General features: G+C 42.6%; 2 protein-coding genes across 13 annotated transcripts in view; one reads left to right on the forward strand and one right to left on the reverse strand.

Annotated features, from left to right (window-relative positions):
• The window catches only part of dync2i2 (dynein 2 intermediate chain 2), a 145708-nt gene that overhangs the window by 19786 nt on the left and 108218 nt on the right, over positions 1-17704 (forward strand). For 2 of the 5 annotated variants that reach the window (XM_062959430.1, XM_062959431.1), the window contains exon 10: positions 8123-8481. The exons of 1 other annotated variant lie outside the window; for it this stretch is intronic. In XM_062959430.1, the coding sequence (XP_062815500.1) occupies positions 8123-8293 (171 nt within the window). In that variant the 3' untranslated portion in view covers positions 8294-8481. Of the gene's footprint in view, positions 1-6960; positions 7165-7469; positions 7506-8122; positions 8482-17704 lie in introns of those variants that run through there. 2 more of the 5 variants (XM_062959434.1, XM_062959432.1) reach the window with 2 other exon arrangements.
• Positions 100-17704, reverse strand: part of sptan1 (spectrin alpha, non-erythrocytic 1) — a 92181-nt gene continuing 74576 nt past the window's right edge. For 4 of the 8 annotated variants that reach the window (XM_062959402.1, XM_062959401.1, XM_062959403.1 and 1 more), the window contains 8 exons: positions 16441-16458; positions 13486-13548; positions 9080-9134; positions 8758-8954; positions 5179-5232; positions 4831-4977; positions 2768-2915; positions 100-471 (listed from right to left, as the gene is read on the reverse strand). In XM_062959402.1, the coding sequence (XP_062815472.1) occupies positions 346-471; positions 2768-2915; positions 4831-4977; positions 5179-5232; positions 8758-8954; positions 9080-9134; positions 13486-13548; positions 16441-16458 (808 nt within the window). In that variant the 3' untranslated portion in view covers positions 100-345. The remainder of the gene's footprint in view (positions 472-2767; positions 2916-4830; positions 4978-5178; positions 5233-8757; positions 8955-9079; positions 9135-13485; positions 13549-16440; positions 16459-17704) is intronic. The other 4 variants (XM_062959405.1, XM_062959407.1, XM_062959406.1 and 1 more) reach the window with 1 other exon arrangement.

Genomic DNA, 17704 nt, shown 5'->3' on the forward strand with positions numbered 1-17704 from the left:
TTATTGCTCGGCCCTCCAACGGTCCGAAGGATCGTTAAAAAGTTTGGGGACCCCTGCTCTAGAACATTCCTTCGGCCTCAAGAAGCAACTGGACAACGGTTTTCGTTTGGACCAGGTTAACATTTATTGGGGCACACGGCATCATTAATTTATTTATTTGCTCCAGGTGCTAAGGATCAAAGAGTGTTAAAGCTGAAAGCAGATCGAAAGGCTACATCTGAAAAGCAACACGGGTTAGTATGGGCTTGTTTTGCTCCACGACGGACACATGCAGAGAGGCGGGAGGGGGGTGCGCATTCCGGCGGGGGGCTCCGGCGGTGCTTTCGAGAGAGAGAGAGCGAGGGATCAGTTCACAAAGAGGGAGCGCGTGAACTCGATGTAGTCGTAGGCCGAGGGGAGCTCCCGGCCTTTGCTGTCCATGTAGGGCTTCATGTGCGAGATGCAGTAGTCCGCCTGTTCCCGGGTGAGGTTCTGAAACGCAGGGAGAGAGAGAGAGAGAGGGAAAAATAATGTAGAATATAAGAAGGCACGGGCAAACATAGGGTCCAGTTGTTGTTATTATTATTATTATTATTATTATTATTATTAAATTTTATTTGTACCCCACTAGCATCTCCCGAAGGACTCGATGCGGCTTACAAAGGCCAAGGCCTCAACACACAATATAACAATACCAAACAAAAAGCAAATTAAAAACAATTAAAACAGTATAAACAGTTGTTTTCATGGCATACCTCTCTGCTGGCACAAGCTTTGCAATAGCATCCCATTGTTTCTTTCCTTGTGCACTTGCATATAATGATAATAATAATAATAATATACATCACACAGTCCTAGACACTTGGGAAGTGTTCGACTTGTGATTTTGTGATATGAAATCCAGCATATCTATCTTGTTTGCTGTGTCATAATAATAATAACAATAATAATAATATACATCACAGTCCTAGACACTTGGGAAGTGTTGTGATTTTGTGATACGAAATAATAATAATTTGAGGAATGTAGGGGGAACTGAATCCTTTAATAATAATAGTAGTAGTAGTAGTAGTAGTAATAATAATAATAATAATAATAATATCACACAGTCCTAGACACTTGGGAAGTGTTCGACTTGTGATTTTGTGATGCGACATCCAGCATGTCTATCTTGTTTGCTGTGTCAGAAAATATAATACAGTAGAGTCTCGCTTATCCAACGTTCTGGATTATCCAAGCCATTTTTGTAGTCAATGTTTTCAATACATCGTGATATTTTGGTGCTAAATTTGTAAATACAGTAATTACTACATAGCATTACTGCGTATTGAACTACTTTTTCTGTCCAATTTGTTGTATAACATGATGTTTTGGTGCTTAATTTGTAAAATCATAACCTAATTTGATGTTTAATTGGCTTTTCCTTAATGCCTCCTTATTATCCAACATATTCACTTTTCGAATTTATTTATTTACAACAATTATTTACAATAGGCACAATTGAATGCCCAAAATGCAATCATGAAAACAAAACAATATAAACAAATCAATTAATAACATTGTTAAAACACATTATAAGAACCTTAAAAACGTATATATAATTAATTCCATTCATCCGAGAGCCTCATGCTTAAACCAATGTTCTGTCGGCCTGTTTATGTTTGATAAGTGAGACTCTAATGTAATAATAATAATACTAATACTAATAATAATAATACGTTTATTTATACCCCGCCTCCATCTCCCCTGAAGGGGACTCGGGGCGGCTTACAGATACAGTAGAGTCTCGCTTATCCAACGTAAACGGGCCAGCAGAATGTTGGATAAGTGAATATGTTGGATAATAAGGAGAGATTAAGGAAAAGCCTATTAAACATCAAATTAGGTTATGATTTTACAAATTAAGCACCAAAACATCATGTTATACAACAAATTTAACAGAAAAAGTAGTTCAATACGCAGTAATGCTATGTAGTAATTACTGTATTTAAGAATTTAGCACCAAAATATCATGATGTATTGAAAACACGGACTACAAAAATGCATTGGATAATCCAGAATGTTGGATAAGCGAGTGTTGGATAAGTGAGACTCTACTGTAATAACAGATAAAAACAATAATATACAATACAGTGTTCCTTCACTTATTGCTGGGGTTAGGTTCCAGGACCACCCGCAATAAGTGAAAATCTGTGAAGTAGGGACACTATATTTTAATATTTATACATTATTTTTAGTAGTTACACACTATTTTAAGTCTTTAGCAACCAATCATGTGTTGATAAATCGCCTCCTTCTCCTCCTGTTGCCGCTTGGGCTCCTTTTCTCTCCCTTTGGCTTCTCCTTCCTCCCTTCTTTAGGCTGTAAATGGTATTTTTTATGATTTATAATAGTCTTTTAGAGTTTAGAACCCGCGAAAAGTGAACCGCAAAGTAGTGAGGGAACACTGTACATCAATAAACAAAAAACATGCACAAATTATAAAATGTTAAACATTAACCTATAGAAATAAACACGATAAAATGGAATTAAAAACAGCGAGGTGATGATAATAGACTAAGTAAAGTGCACATTATAAAAGTGGTAAACTCAAGATAATAGAATAAAGTGCTGCAGATTTGTTGCCTATCTTATTCTGATTTATATACACCAGAAATGGGCAAACTTCCAACTCCCAGAATTCCTAACAGCCTCATTATTATCTTGTATTTGATTTGTAAGTGGTCCTTCTCTTTGCCCGTCGTACAATCATGGTCCACGTCAAGGACCACGTCAAGGCTCTCCTCACCTGGTAGAGCTCCTCCTTGGTCACGTAGGGCTTCCCCTCGGAGCTGAGGGCCCGGAAGGCGCTCTCGATCTCCTCGCTGGATTTCACGTTCTCCGTCTCCCGGCTGATCATGAAAGCCATGTATTCCTGCAGCGAGACGTGTCCGTCCCTGTCAAAGAAGGGAACCAGTAAGGGGTAAACCATGGGTCCCATCTCAGAAGGTAGCAGCAGACACTCAAAATCAGCCCACTTTCATATTTGGTGGAAGTGCAGAAAAGCAAAAGAATTTTGGTCAATAATTCATGAAGGTATACAAATGATTTTAGAAAAAAAAGATTTAATAAACGACCTGAAACATACCTATTAGGCATTTCAAACTCAAACGAAGAAAAAATAGTAACCTATTTAACAAAAGCAGCCAGAATCGCATATGGGAGATTCTGGAGACAGAAAGAAATGCCCAGCAAAACAGATTGGCTAATCAAAATTTCAGAAATAAAAAATATGGATAGGCTAACCTTTCTAATAGCTAACCAACAGGGAAAACCAAGAAAAGACAAATTGGCAACAAGTTGAGAACTATATAAATAGGAAGGAGGAAAAAAAAGACACCTTACTAAATAAGATATTAGACAGACCTACCTTCTAGATAAAAGGGGAATATATATACACACACACACACACACACATATACATACATACATACACATACACCAAGTGGGCAGAGCTTAGCCTTCTAACTGGCAGCAATTGGATAAAAACAATTATTCCCCTCCCTCTAATTAGGACTTTATTTTTCTTTTCTTTTTGCTGTATCAACCTAGAGGCATGGATGAGGGGTTGTGCTGTCAATTTTCAAGGTTGTGGGGTGTTTAGTTTTGTTGTTTCGTCGGTCGCCAGGATTCCATCACTCTTTTATATATATAGATGGTAATGTATAATGCTTATATTGTGCTATACGAATAATATAATATGTTGTACAGTAGAGTCTCACTTATCCAAGCTAAACGGGCCAGCAGAACATTGGATAAGTGAATATCTTGGATAATAAGGAGGGATTAAGGAAAAGCCTATTCAACATCAAATTAGGTTATGATTTTACAAATTAAGCACCAAAACATCATGTTAGACAACAAATTTGACAGAAAAAGTAGTTCAATATGCAGTCATGTTATGTTATAATTACTGTATTTACGAATTTAGCACCAAAATATCACGATATATTGAAAACATTGACTACAAAAATGGCTTGGATAATCCAGAACCTTGGATAAGCGAGGCTTGGATAAGTGAGACTCTACTGTATACACATACACATACACACACACACGCACACATATATGCATCAAAAAGTAAGAAGAATAGAATGAAGACTGAGTTAAGAAGAAACAACAGATGAAACACACCTCGCCGGAAGACACTGAGAAGACCCACCTTTTATTATTCTTTATATTATTATTATTATTATTAATTATTATTATTATTATTATTATTATTATTATTATTATTATTATTCTTCTCTTTTCTTACCCCGCTCTTCCTTTCCCCCACTTCACCCGTGTACCTCTTTTCCTAAACTTAACCACACAACCCCAATATTTTATCTCAGTCTTTCCTATACTTAAATCCCTTCCTTTCATGCTCTTCCCTCCCGCTCAACCCTTTTTTTATCAAAAATGTATGGAAAACTTTCAATTAAAAAAGTTTTTTTAAAAAAAAATCTGCTTTTTTTAGCATTGGTCATCATTTACCTTTCTTACCGTTTGAATACACCACGGCCCTATTGCCAATAATTTGCGAAGATTAGTATTTCAAAAATACTGTATGGCGCAGGCGGGAGAGCAAGCCAGTGCAATTAACTGCAATGAATCACTCTGACCAGGAGGTCATGAGTTCGAGGCCCGCTCGGAGCCTATGTTTGTCTGTCTTTGTTCTACGTTAAAAGGCATTGAATGTTTGCCTATATGTGTAATGTGATCCGCCCTGAGTCCCCTTCGGGGTGAGAAAGAAGGGCGGAATATAAATGCTGTAAATAAATAAATAAATAAAAATAGCGCCTATCAACGGTGACGCCGGCCTGGTACCTGTTGGGGTCCACGGTGTCCAGGATGGCCTCGAACTCGGGATCCGGCTCCCCTTCCTCCACCATCGGCAAGTCGTAGCCCAAGGAGCGCAGGCAGGACTTGAACTCCTGGTGGTTCAGGCGCCCGGATTTGTCCTTGTCAAAGTGCCTGCGGTGGAAAGGACCACAAAGAAACCTTTATAATCCGGCAGCGGAGTCCAGAAAGTACTTTTCTACATATTGCTTAAAATTTACAACACGATTTGGGAATATCAATACATTGGAAGATGGAAATTCTCGTGATCCTCGGGCTCCCTCTCCCTTCCAGCCCTTGGGATGTTCAGAGAAGGAACTACTTCTATCCACTTACTTGAACATCATGCTGAATTCCTTGAGGGCTTCTTCGGTGACTCCAGTTGTGTTTCTAGAAGGAAGCGAAAGCACATTTAACGAGACTGGTTTGGCTACACCGGTGGTAAAAACGGGAATTCAGGGCCAGCTAACACCTCCCAATAAAGGACCCCCCCAGGCAGAAAGCAGACAGGCTTTGAAGCTGAAAGGCTATTCAGTGCTAATCAAGGTGGCCAACTGCAACATTCATGACAAAATTACCACGTGTCAACTGCAAAGGGCCACCCTACTCGGATCTGCACACATTATTTGTCTATACAACACATAGTTCTAGAGCAGGGGGCCCAAACTAAGGCCCGGGGGCCGGATGCGGCCCATCAAAGCCATTTATCCGGCCCCCATGGCACAAGAGCAGAAGGAGGTTGTGCTAAATGATCCAAGGGGTCTCTTCTTCTCTTACAACCATTATTATTATTATTATTATTATTATTATTATTATTATTATTATTATTATTATTATTATTATTAACATTGAGGCTGGGTGGCCATCTGTCAGGGATGCTTTGCTTGTGCTTTTGGTGCACAGAGGCAGAAAGGGGTTGGACTAAGGGTCTCTTTCAACCCACTTTTTTATTATAAGTATGACACAGCAAACAAGATAGATATGCTGGATTTCGTTTCACAAAATCACAAGTCGAACACTTCCAAGTGTCTAGGACTGTGTGATGTATTTTTGGATGATGCATGCAGATCCCAGTAGGATGGCCTTCTGCAGTTGGCAGATCGTAATTTTGTCAATGTCTATTTTTCCAGCTGAGATCTTTTGGCACGGCACATTTATTATTATTATTATTATTGTTGTTATTATTATTAACATTGATTCTGGGTGGCCATCTGTCAGGGATGCTTTGCTTGTGCTTTCAGTGCACAAAGGCAGAAGGGGATTGGACTCAATGGCCCAAAGGGTCTCTTCCAACCCTCTTTATTATTATTATTATTATTATTATTATTATTATTATTATTATTATTATTATTATTGCTCAGTGGCCAACTATAGTCCAGCCCGCCAACAGTCCGAAGGATCGTGAACTGGCCCCCTGTTTAAAAAGTTTGGGGACCTCTGTTCTAGACCAATGATGGGCAACCTTTTGCGCTTGGTGTGTCAAAATTCACCAAAAAACCTAGCATGACTTGGGTGGTGTGTCACTTCGAGAGAAAAAACCATAATTTCACAAAACATATAGAATAAATAACAAAAAATATAATTGTAATATATAACTGCATTTAATAAATCAAAAACTATTTACTACCATTATTTCCATGTACAACATTCTATGGTACCTCTTGCAGTTTCTACGCTGATTTCTCTCTATTGTAGTTTCAATGTAATAATGAATAATATAATAATAATATAACAGTAATAATATAATAATATACTACAATAAGTGAATCGTAATAGAATGAATATATATATATATATATATATCGTGCATAATTCCCATGGAGTGAACAACAAAACCACTGGACCAAATCACACTAAATTTGGCCACAAAAGACATTAGTCATCCAATCAATCTGCATGCGGCAACGTGTCAGCAAAAATGGCTAGGCGTGTCAGTGCTGACACACGTGTCATAGGTTGGCCATCACTGTTCTAGACACTTGGGAAGTGTCCAATGTGTAATCCAATACAACAGCCAGTAAACAGAGTGATCTTGTTTACTGTGTTATCTAATGAAAATGATAATAATAATAATAATAATGTTGTTATTATGTTATTATTATTATGTCGCCATCCCAGGTGACAGTTGCATTGACGAAAAACAACAGGAAAAACTCAGCCGCTCTCAGGACCTCAAGATTGAACTTCAAAGACTCTGGCAGAAACCAGTGCAGGTGGTCCTGGTGGTGATGGGCACATTGGGTGCCGTGCCAAAAGATGTCAACCAGCATTTGGAAACAATAGACATTGACAAAATCACGATCTGCCAACTGCAAAAGGCCACCCTGCTGGATCTGGGCACATCATCCAAAAATACATCACACAGTCCTAGACACTTGGGAAGTGTTCGACTTGTGATTTTGTGATACGAAATCCAGCATGTCTATCTTGTTTGCTGTGTCATAATAATAATAATAATAATAATAATAATAATAATAATAATAATACATCACACAGTCCTAGACACTTGGGAAGTGTTCGACCTGTGATTTTGTGATATGAAATCCAGCATGTCTATCTTGTTTGCTGTGTCATAATAATAATAATAATGTTATTATTATGTTATTATTATTATGTTGCCATCCCAGGTGACAGTCGCATTCACGTAAACAACAGGAAAAACTCAGCCGCTCTCAGGACCTCAAGATCGAACTTCAAAGACTCTGGCAGAAACCAGTGCAGGTGGTCCTGGTGGTGATGGGCACATTGGGTGCCGTGCCAAAAGATGTCAACCAGCATTTGGAAACAACAGACATTGACAAAATCACGATCTGCCAACTGCAAAAGGCCACCCTGCTGGATCTGGGCACATCATCCAAAAATACATCACACAGTCCTAGACACTTGGGAAGTGTTCGACTTGTGATTTTGTGATACGAAATCCAGCATATCTATCTTGTTTGATGTGTCATAATAAAGTAATAATAATAATAATAATAATAATAATAATAATAATACATCACACAGTCCTAGACACTTGGGAAGTGTTCGACCTGTGATTTTGTGATACGAAATCCAGCATGTCTATCTTGTTCGCTGTGTCATACAATAATAATAATAATAATAATAATAACATCACACAGTCCTAGACACTTGGGAAGTGTTTGCCTTGTGATTTTGTGATATGAAATCCAGCATGTCTATCTTGTTTGCTGTGTCATAATAATAATAATAATAATAATAATAATAATAATAATAATAATAATAATAATATGTTATTATTATTATGTTGCCATCCCAGGTGACAGTCGCATTCACGAAAACAACAGGAAAAATTCAGCCGCTATCAGGACCTCAAGATCGAACTTCAAAGACTCTGGCAGAAACCAGTGCAGGTGGTCCCGGTGGTGATGGGCACACTGGGTGCCGTGCCAAAAGATCTCAGCCGGCATTTGGAAACAATAGACATTGACAAAATCACGATCTGCCAACTGCAAAAGGCCACCCTGCTGGGATCTGCACGCATCATCCGAAAATACATCACAGAGTCCTAGACACTTGGGAAGTGTTCGACTTGTGATTTCGTGATACGAAGTCTAGCATGTCTATCTTGTTTGCTGTGTCATAATAAAATAATAATGGCAGAATATGTAAAGCAAAGTGAAGAACCTGCTTTGATTGAAGTCAAAAATCAGAAACTCCTCAAAGCACAGCAGACAAAAAACTAGTACAAGAAAACTGCACTACAAACTAGAGCTGACAGCTGGCACAACAAAACATTGCATGGAAAGTTCCTTGACAAAATTGATGGAAAAGCTGATAAAGAGAAGACCTTATGTCATACAAGAAAATAATAATAGGGTTTGGGAAAAACCTGGGGCTCTGTGCTCTTGAGCTCCTGCTGAAGGCAGGCAGGCAGGCGAGAGGCCTCCTTACCTGGCCTGTATCTGCTGCTCCAGGTTGTGCTGCATCCTCATCCCGAGCTGGTCCAGCTGGTCCCACTGCTGAGCCAGCCCCACGGTGCTGTGCTCGGTGTACTTGTTGTCCAGGATGAGCGCCTCCTCCATGGCGGCCCCCAGGTCCTCGATCTTCTTCAGCTGGCTCCGCATGGCCCGGATCTCCTGGTGCTTGCGCTGTTTGGGCAAGAAGGCAGTTCCTCACGGCACTGGGGCTTCGCCCTCGTGTGCGCCCCTGATGCGCTCTCCTCCTCAAACAAATCCCACCCCCCAAGTTTAACCGGAGGAAGGACTAGACCTACTTTGGTTGCTTCCAGCTGCGACTCCAAAGTCCCGGATTCCTCCACCATACAAGACCTGAACACAGAAAGCGACAATGAGGAAAAGCTCTCGACAACCGGAAGCCAAACTGGATGGGGCTCGACATTAACACTGCTCTTGGTCAGCTTTCCATCCGAGACCAGGACGGAGAGACCATTTGCCCTTCTTCTCAAGAGAGAGACTGTCTCAAGAGAGAACCAGCCATGTTTCACATGGAAATCTCAACGTTATTATTTTTATTATGCACTTACACCCCATCCACTCCCTTTGTCCCCGGCAGCTTGTGAAGGCCGTTCGGTCACTGGATTATATTCTAGACCAGAGCTTTCCAAACGGTTAATGTGTATCGCTGTGTTGCGTGAACATAACAAGAAATGACAAAAATCTTGGAAATGCCTGCTCTTATCTGACATGATAGATTTTTTAAATGGAAAGTTTTCAGGAGAGATGTCCCCATAGGGGTTTGTTACTACAATGTATACATGTGCCTGTGGCGCAGCTGGCTAGTAACCAGCTGCTATAAATCACTACTGACCGAGAGATCATGAGTTCGAAGCCCGGGTCGGGTTAAGCCTCCGACCATTAATAGCCCCGGCTTGCTGTTGACCTATGCAGCCCCGAAAGACAGCTGCATCTGTCAATTAGGGAAATTTAGGGACGCTTTATGCGGGGAGGCTAATTTACAACACCATAAAACTGCCAGCAAAACACGAGGAAAGGAATGAGGAAGTACAGCCACTACTGGACGGTGAAGCAACAGCTCCCCCTGTGGCCGGAATCGTGAAGCTGGAAAAATGTTTTAAAAAATGCCTCTGAGTCTGTCTAATGTATGTTGTTTGTCTGTTGGCATTGAATGTTTGCCATATATGTGTTCATTGTAATCCGCCCTGAGTCCCCTTAGGGGTGAGAAAAAAGGGCGGAATATAAATACTGTAAATAAATAAATTGACCTAACCTCTGGTTTGCTGGCAAAACGGAATGGCCGTATTGCGAAATGATGCACCGTCTAAAAAAGTGTGTTGCCACTGTCAAATGTTGTAGCTCAAGAGCTTTCCAAACTATGAATGGTGACATGCTAGTTAGTGTATCAGGTGTAGTGTGTAATGTGTAATGTAATGTAAGGAGAATCAGGTGTAATGGGCCCGGGCTGTGGCGCAGGCAGGAGAGCAAGCCAGCTGCAATGAACTGCAATGAATCACTCTGACCAGGAGGTCATGAGTTTGAGGCCTGCTCGGAGCCTATGTTTGTTTGTCCTATGTTAAAAGACAAATAAATAATGTAAGGAGAAACCCTGTAAAATAAGCAATAAATCACATACTGTATATACTCAAGTATAAGTCGACCCGAATATAAGCCAAGGCACCTAATTTTACCACAAAAAAAAACTGGGAAAACATTGACTCCAGTATAAGCCGAGGGTGGGGAATTTCAGAAATAAAAATAGATACCAATAAAATTACACTAATTGAGGCATCCGTAGGTTAAATGTTTTTGAATATTTACATCAAGCTCAAATTTAAGATAAGACTGTCCAACTCTGATCAAATAATTATTCTCATTTTCTTCAATGTAAATGTGCTTATGTATCCTCTTAATAAGAATAGAGTAAAATAATACATGTAATAATAATAATAAATACAGGAAAATAATACATGCAATAATAAATAGAGTAAAATGATAAATGCAATAATAATAATAAGATCAGAGTGGAATAATAAATGTATTAATAATAATAAAAATAAGCCCGGGCTGTGGTGCAGGCGGGAGAGCAAACCAGCTGCAATTAACTGCAATGAATCACTCTGACCAGGAGGTCATGAGTTCGAGGCCCGCTCGGAGCTATGTTTGTTGTTTGTCTTTGTCCTATGTTAAAAAGGCATTGAATGTTTGCCTATATGTGTAATGTGATCCGCCCTGAGTTCCCTTCGGGGTGAGAAAGAAGGGCGGAATATAAATGCTGTAAATAAATAAATAATAATAGAGTAAAATAAATGTAATAGTAGCAACAAGAGAAAAATAATAAATGTAATAATACTAATAATAATAGAGAAAAATTATAAATGTACCATATATTCTTGAGTATAAGCTGACCCAAATATAAGCCAACCAGGACCCTCACATGAGTATAAACCAACAGGGGCTTTTTCAGTCTTAAAAAGGGCTGAAAAACTAGGCTTATACTCGAGTAGATACAGTATTTCTAAAAATATAAACAAAAGGTTTTCATGATATATGTTGTGTCCCCATACGTTTCGTTGTATCTGTGTTGGCATCCCTACTAAGGGATTAGTTGAACCTCCAATTTCTTAGTAAAACCGAATTTCTGTGTCGCGAAGTGGTGCAAAGTGTTTCGCCGATATGAAACGTTTGGAAAGCTCTGTTGTCGCTCCTTGCAGCCAACCCAGAATGCCAATGACTTTTTCTTAAGATCGGCCCCAAACGTGCCTGAATTTATTTATTTACTGGCCGGTTCCTAAGTGAGTGGAAAGGCTCCAGAACCCGGTCCAGAAGTGTTAATTTCAAGCCCCCTTCCACAAGCCGTTAAGTTAAAAAAAAAATGAAAAAAAAGGAAAGGAAAGGAAACCAAAACGGAAAACACTTCATGCCAAATCCAAAGCGCTCCCTCCTCAAATGTGACTGAGTGAGACCCCCGCAATGCAACCTCCGCCGCCCGAGAGTGTGCCCGACACACACACACAAACCATGAGAGTGACTGGCGGGAGATGGGCTCGGTTTGCGGATGAGCGACAGGAGCTCTAGCAAAAAAAATCAAACAACGACTGGCTCCCTTTCACAAAGAGTCACGTGGCTCGGAGCCTCGGGATGCAACGGTTGGGCTCGGGCTCAATTTAAGGCCGTGCGTTGTGTTTGAAAGCGCGGCACCAATATGTGGCTTTTCAGAGAAGGAAAGGGATGTGGCGCAGGCTGGTGAGCAGCCAGCTGTAACAAATCACTCTGACCAGTCATGAGTTCGAGGCCAGCCTGTGCCTGAGTCTTTCTCTGCCTCTGTTCTATGTTATATGGCGTTGAATGTTTGCCTTATATGTGTGTGCAATGTGATCTCCCCTGAGTCCCCTTGGGGTGAGAAGGGCGGAATATAAATACTGTAAATAAATAAAAAATAAATGTGCAGGGAGAGACTTTGGAAGCCGAATGAAGGTCCTCTCCCGTTAAAGGAACGTTGCCTTTAGAGCCTCAGTCCTGGAAACAACATTCACGGTGCAAGACCATCAGGCCTTGACAACAATTGTGTGGGAGCTTGGGCCGCGCTTTTTGGTGCAAGATCACAATGGGTGGCTCTGAGCGCTTGCACGCATCAGGACTTGGAGACAACTGTGCGGGAACGTGGGCTGCGCTTTGTTGGTGACAAGATCACAATGCGCTTGCACGCATCAGCCCTTGGCAACAACTGTGCAGGAGTGTGGGCTGCGCTTTTTCGGTGCAAGATCACAATGCGCTTGCACGCATCAGGCCTTGGCAACAACTGTGCGGGAGCATGGGCTGTGTTTTTTCGGTGCAAGATCACAATGCGCTTGCACACATCAGGCCTTGGTGACAACTGTGTGCAAACGTGGGCTGCGCTTTTTCGGTGCAAGATCACAATGCGCTGGAACGCATCAGGCCTTGGCGACAACTGTGCGGGAGCGTGGGCTGCGCTTTTTCGGTACAAGATCACAATGCGCTTGCACGCATCAGGCCTTGGCGACAGCTGCGGGAGCGTGGGCTGTGTTTTTTCAGTGCAAGATCACAACGCGCTTGCACGCATCAGGCCTTGGCGACAACTGTGCGGGAGCGTGGGCTGCGCTTTTTCGGTACAAGATCACAATGCGCTTGCACGCATCAGGCCTTGGCGACAGCTGCGGGAGCGTGGGCTGTGTTTTTTCAGTGCAAGATCACAATGCGCTTGCACGCATCAGGCCTTGGCGACAACTATTTGGGAGCGTGGGCCATGCTTTTTCGGTGTCAGCGCCTACCAACCTTGAGCCTCGTAGCGGCCGCATCCTCCAAAGGATCAAGGCCTCCGGACTAACTATCTGTGAGGAGGGGGAAAGGCGACACACCAGCCAGGTTTTGCTGCGGGCGAGTGAGTCTCACTCCCGGAAGGCAAGGCTCACGCTCAGTGCGGGTTTTAGGAGCTCAAAAGCAGCAGCCGCCACGGGCCAAGGATCCTTTGGGCCAGGGACCCCCGGAGGGAGGGCTGGAGTCGGGGGCCCTCCCCTCCCAGCCCAAAGCATCTCGCAGCAGTGACAGTTAGTCAAAAGGAAAGCGAGCCTTTGGAATTAGGGGTGCGCGCAATTGTATTGGTTTACTTTTTAATTTGGGGGTAAAAAAAAACAACAAAACAAAACAAAAAACACAGTGAGAGAAGAAAAATAAGAAGAAAAACCTTCCAGACAGATCATCCCCAACTTCATACTGATAGACACGAATGACACGACGGTATGCTATGCTATTCAAAGAAAAGAAACCAAGTGAAATTCCAAATGGGGGAAAAGGAGAGCACACGCACACACGCACACGCACACAGAGACACACGCACGCTGCAATGGCCACCAGCACCAGCCCACAGGCAGCAGCAGCCCCTTTCCTTCACTAACCCGGAGACTGCCTGTGTTTAAACCCTGCTTCTCCTCTCCACAAAGGAGACTCAATAGCATTCCTGGGGCTCAGATTTTATTTATTTTGTTTATTTATTTACTAGGAGCCTCCGGTGGCCTAGGGGATTAAAAGCCTCGTGACTTGAAGGTTGGGTTGCTGACCTGAAGGCTGCCAGGTTCAAATCCCACCTGGGGAGAGCGCAGATGAGCTCCCTCTCTCAGCTCCAGCTCCATGCGGGGACATGAGAGAAGCCTCCCACAAGGATGGTAAAAACATCAAAAACATCCGGGCACGTCCTTGCAGACGGCCAATTCTCTCACTCCAGAAGCAACTCCAGTTGCTCCTGACACGAAGGAAAAAAAATAGTAATAGTATAAAAAATAGTGAAAAGTATATAATATATAATTAATATTATTATATTGTATTATTAGTAGTATTATCAGTATTATATGTATATACAATATATTATACATTGATAAATTATATATATATATATATATATATATATATATATATATATACACACACACACACACACACACACATATAAAAAGATAAAGGTTTCCCCTGACGTTAAGTCCAGTCGTGACCGACTCTGGCGGTTGGAGCTCATCTCCATTTCTAAGCCCAAGAGCCAGCACTGTCCGTAGACACCTCCAAGGTCATGTGGCCATTGACATGGAGCGCTGTTATCTTCCTGCCGGAGCAGTACCTATCGATCTACTCACATTTGCATGTTTTTGAACTGTTAGGTTGAGAGAAGCTGGAGCTAACAGTGGGCACTCACTCTGCTCCCAGGATTTGAACCTGGGACCTTTCGGTCTGCAAGTTCAGCTGCTCAGCTAACACACTGAGCCACCGGAGACTGTGTTTATACCCTGCTTTTCCTGTCGACAAAGAGGTCAGATGGCTTCCTATATCAACCCTTTAGGCAACATGAACTGAAATGGGCACTTTCTGTGGATCAAATATGTGCTCAGGTCCAAAATAAAGGCCATTGCTTTGGCAACGGGTTTGTTGACATCCTTGAAAAACCAAAGCGGCCCAAGCCCTGTTTCTAGAAGGATCTTCCCCGCTGGGCCAGTTCAGTGGAGAGGGCTTGGAGCTCTCTTTGGGTGCCCTAGTTATCCATATTTGTTGCTGGTTCCAAATCAGAACTGAGTCTCCAGTCCTGTGTTCGAGAGCGGCTCTGCTCTGCATGAAGACCATGAGCTCCAAGCCGTGGCAATGGCCCAAGAGTTGTGCCTGTCCAGAGGGCTTTGGAAAGGGGATGCTGGCCAAGCGAGCAAAACCAGACTCTCCAAACTAAGGGGGAAGGGAAGGGGGGAGCAAGGAAACGTTGCATTCAAAGCCAGAGAGCTTGCGCTTCTTTCCCCACTCAGCGGCAAAGAAGACCCACGGCCACTGTGTGGGGAGAGAGGTCCCACCCAGCCCTCCCAGGTTCCAACACACCAGCATCAACACCACACCACAAAGTCAGAAACAAGGCAAACATTTCTATCTAGCAGAGGTTACAAAGGGGGTTTTGATGAACGTGCAATGCCCCTCTAAAGGTGAACACGGGCTCTTGGGTTTCCCAGAAGCAATCATTTGCAGACAGTCTATGGGTGAATGTTGTAAGGTATTGATATGATTTTATTTGTTTATTAAAAGGAAAAAAAGGGGAGTTATGTATTGATGAAGACAGGTCTCACATAGAAGCCTGTGGAAGCAGTGTACAGCAGGTTGCCATAGCAACGTAGCCTCTCCTTGGAGAAGAAGGGGGCGTGGCTTAGTTGGCAGTTAAAGCTGAGCCTTTTGAAAAAAATAACGGTTGCTGTTAGACTTCTGAAGAAGTAGGAGCTATTGAAGTTAGCTGGGTAAAGCTACTCTTTTAAAGCTTGGAAAATTAGGAAATTGAGGCTTGTTTACACAGGCAGAGACGGCAGCTTGGTGTCATTCAGGGAAAGGCTGAAGATATAAGCTGACCGGGAGTTTAATCTATTACATTCTGAAAGAAGTTGTTTTAGAAATATTCATTCAAACAAGACTTGCCTGTAACTTAAGATTCTGAAACATCTATATATTGGAACCACACGCTTATGTACAAATAAACTTGAATTTTGTTGTTTATAAAGATCAGTCTCCTTGCCTCACTCTGAGCCTGACTATTGACCATTGACTATTGACTATTCATCACATACTTTAAAAGACATTACCTCACGTTGGTGGCAGTTACCGTACTTTCCTATATGTTACCATATTTACTCATATAAGTTCATCAGTTTTGTTATCTTTCCTTACCCTCCAAATCCTCCAAATATATATATATATATACTCCAACCATATCTTCCCTCCATACCTGAAAGTCGGTTCACAATGTCGAATCAGAAAGATGGAGTGGGGCACCCTTAGTTTATGAGCAAGGCTCTCAAAGCGGGAGCTGCAACCCAACCCATCACGGCTGGACTAAAGGAAGCCAGGCAGAAGCGTGGTCTGCTAAGCTTCAGCTATCTGACTCTAGACTTGGATGTGTTTTGTTGGGGGGCAGGTAAGCTCCCTAGTCTGGGCTTTGCTTCTCTTTCCCTGCCCCACGTTCTATTTCCTGCGGCTCCGGCAGGAGATAGAAGCAGAGGCTCATGCAGGACTCAAAAGCCCAAAGCAGGCGGCTTCTGCTGAGACAGATCTTTGGAGCAAAGCAATGGCAGCAAGAAGCAGACAAGAGGGAAAAAAGCGCCGCTGCAAAGTGTAAGAGTGTACTAACCCATCGAGCAGGTAGGTCCTGGAGTACGGAGAGGCCCAAACGCCCGGTCATAGAAGAGGGAGGAGAAAAGAACACAAGGGACAGCACGTTAGCAACACGTATTCACTTGAGAACACCCTCCCCGCTTGCGTTTTGGAACAGGACACATCTATAAAACGCTGAATTTTTCAAGATGGTTGAATCCTAAGAGGGCATGCAAAATGTAGTTGCTTACCTGTAACTGTGTTTCTTCGAGTGGTGTTCTGTGGAATTCGTACATATGGGATTTCCTACTGCGCCTGCGCAGCATTTCGGAACCTTCTAGAAGCTCTAAGTGAAACTTTTTGGCGCGAGCCCCGCCCACTCTCCCCAGTAGAGTATATAAGGCCCTGTGGGTAGGGCTAGGCAGTTCCCCGCCGCCAGGAAGCAGCTATAGCCCAGTGGCATGAAATCAGCGGGGAGGATGGGCGGGTTGAGCGAATTCCACAGAACACCACTCGAAGAAACACAGTTACAGGTAAGCAACTACAACTAAGAGGGCATGCAACTTCTATTTGTACAGAAGCACCACATCAAAGAGGGAGCTACAAATCCAAACAGCATAGCCTCAATGCAGGACTCTCTGGAAATAAAGAAATCTCAAACTCCTGGGGGGGAAATGGCTGATAAAGTGTCCCAGGAAAAAAAAGTAAAGGTTTCCCCTGACGTTAGTCCAGTCATGTCTGACTCTGGGGGTTGGTGCTCATCTCCATTTCTAAGCCGAAGAGCCGGCGTTGTCTGTAGACACCTCCAAGGTCATGTGGCCATAGGCATGACTGCATGGAGTGCCGTTACCTTCCTGCTGGAGCAGTACCTATTGATCTACTCACATTGGCATGTTTTCAAACTGCTAGGTTGGCAGGAGCTGGAGCTAACAGTGGGTGCGCACTCCACTCCCAGGATTTGAGCCTGGGACCTTTCGGTCTGCAAGTTCAGCAGCTCAGCGCTTTAACGCACTTTGCCACCGGGGCTCCATAAAATACATTAGGCATTCATAAAAATATACATATAAATATACAACTGGCTTATTTCGAGTCTAAAAAACTGGGTCTGTCATTGAGTTCTAAAACATATAGTAGTAGTTGATGCTGCTATTATTGTTTACATACTTGGTGTGGCTGATAAAAGGTCCTAGGAAAAAAGGTAAAGGCTTCCCCTGACGTTAAGTCCAGTCATGTCTGACTCTGGGGGTTGGTGCTCATCTCCGTTTCTAAGCCAAAGAGCCGGCGTTGTCCATAGACACCTC

Source organism: Anolis carolinensis, unplaced genomic scaffold, assembly GCF_035594765.1.
Source record: "Anolis carolinensis isolate JA03-04 unplaced genomic scaffold, rAnoCar3.1.pri scaffold_7, whole genome shotgun sequence".
In the NCBI taxonomy this organism is placed as follows: Eukaryota; Metazoa; Chordata; class Lepidosauria; order Squamata; family Dactyloidae; genus Anolis; species Anolis carolinensis.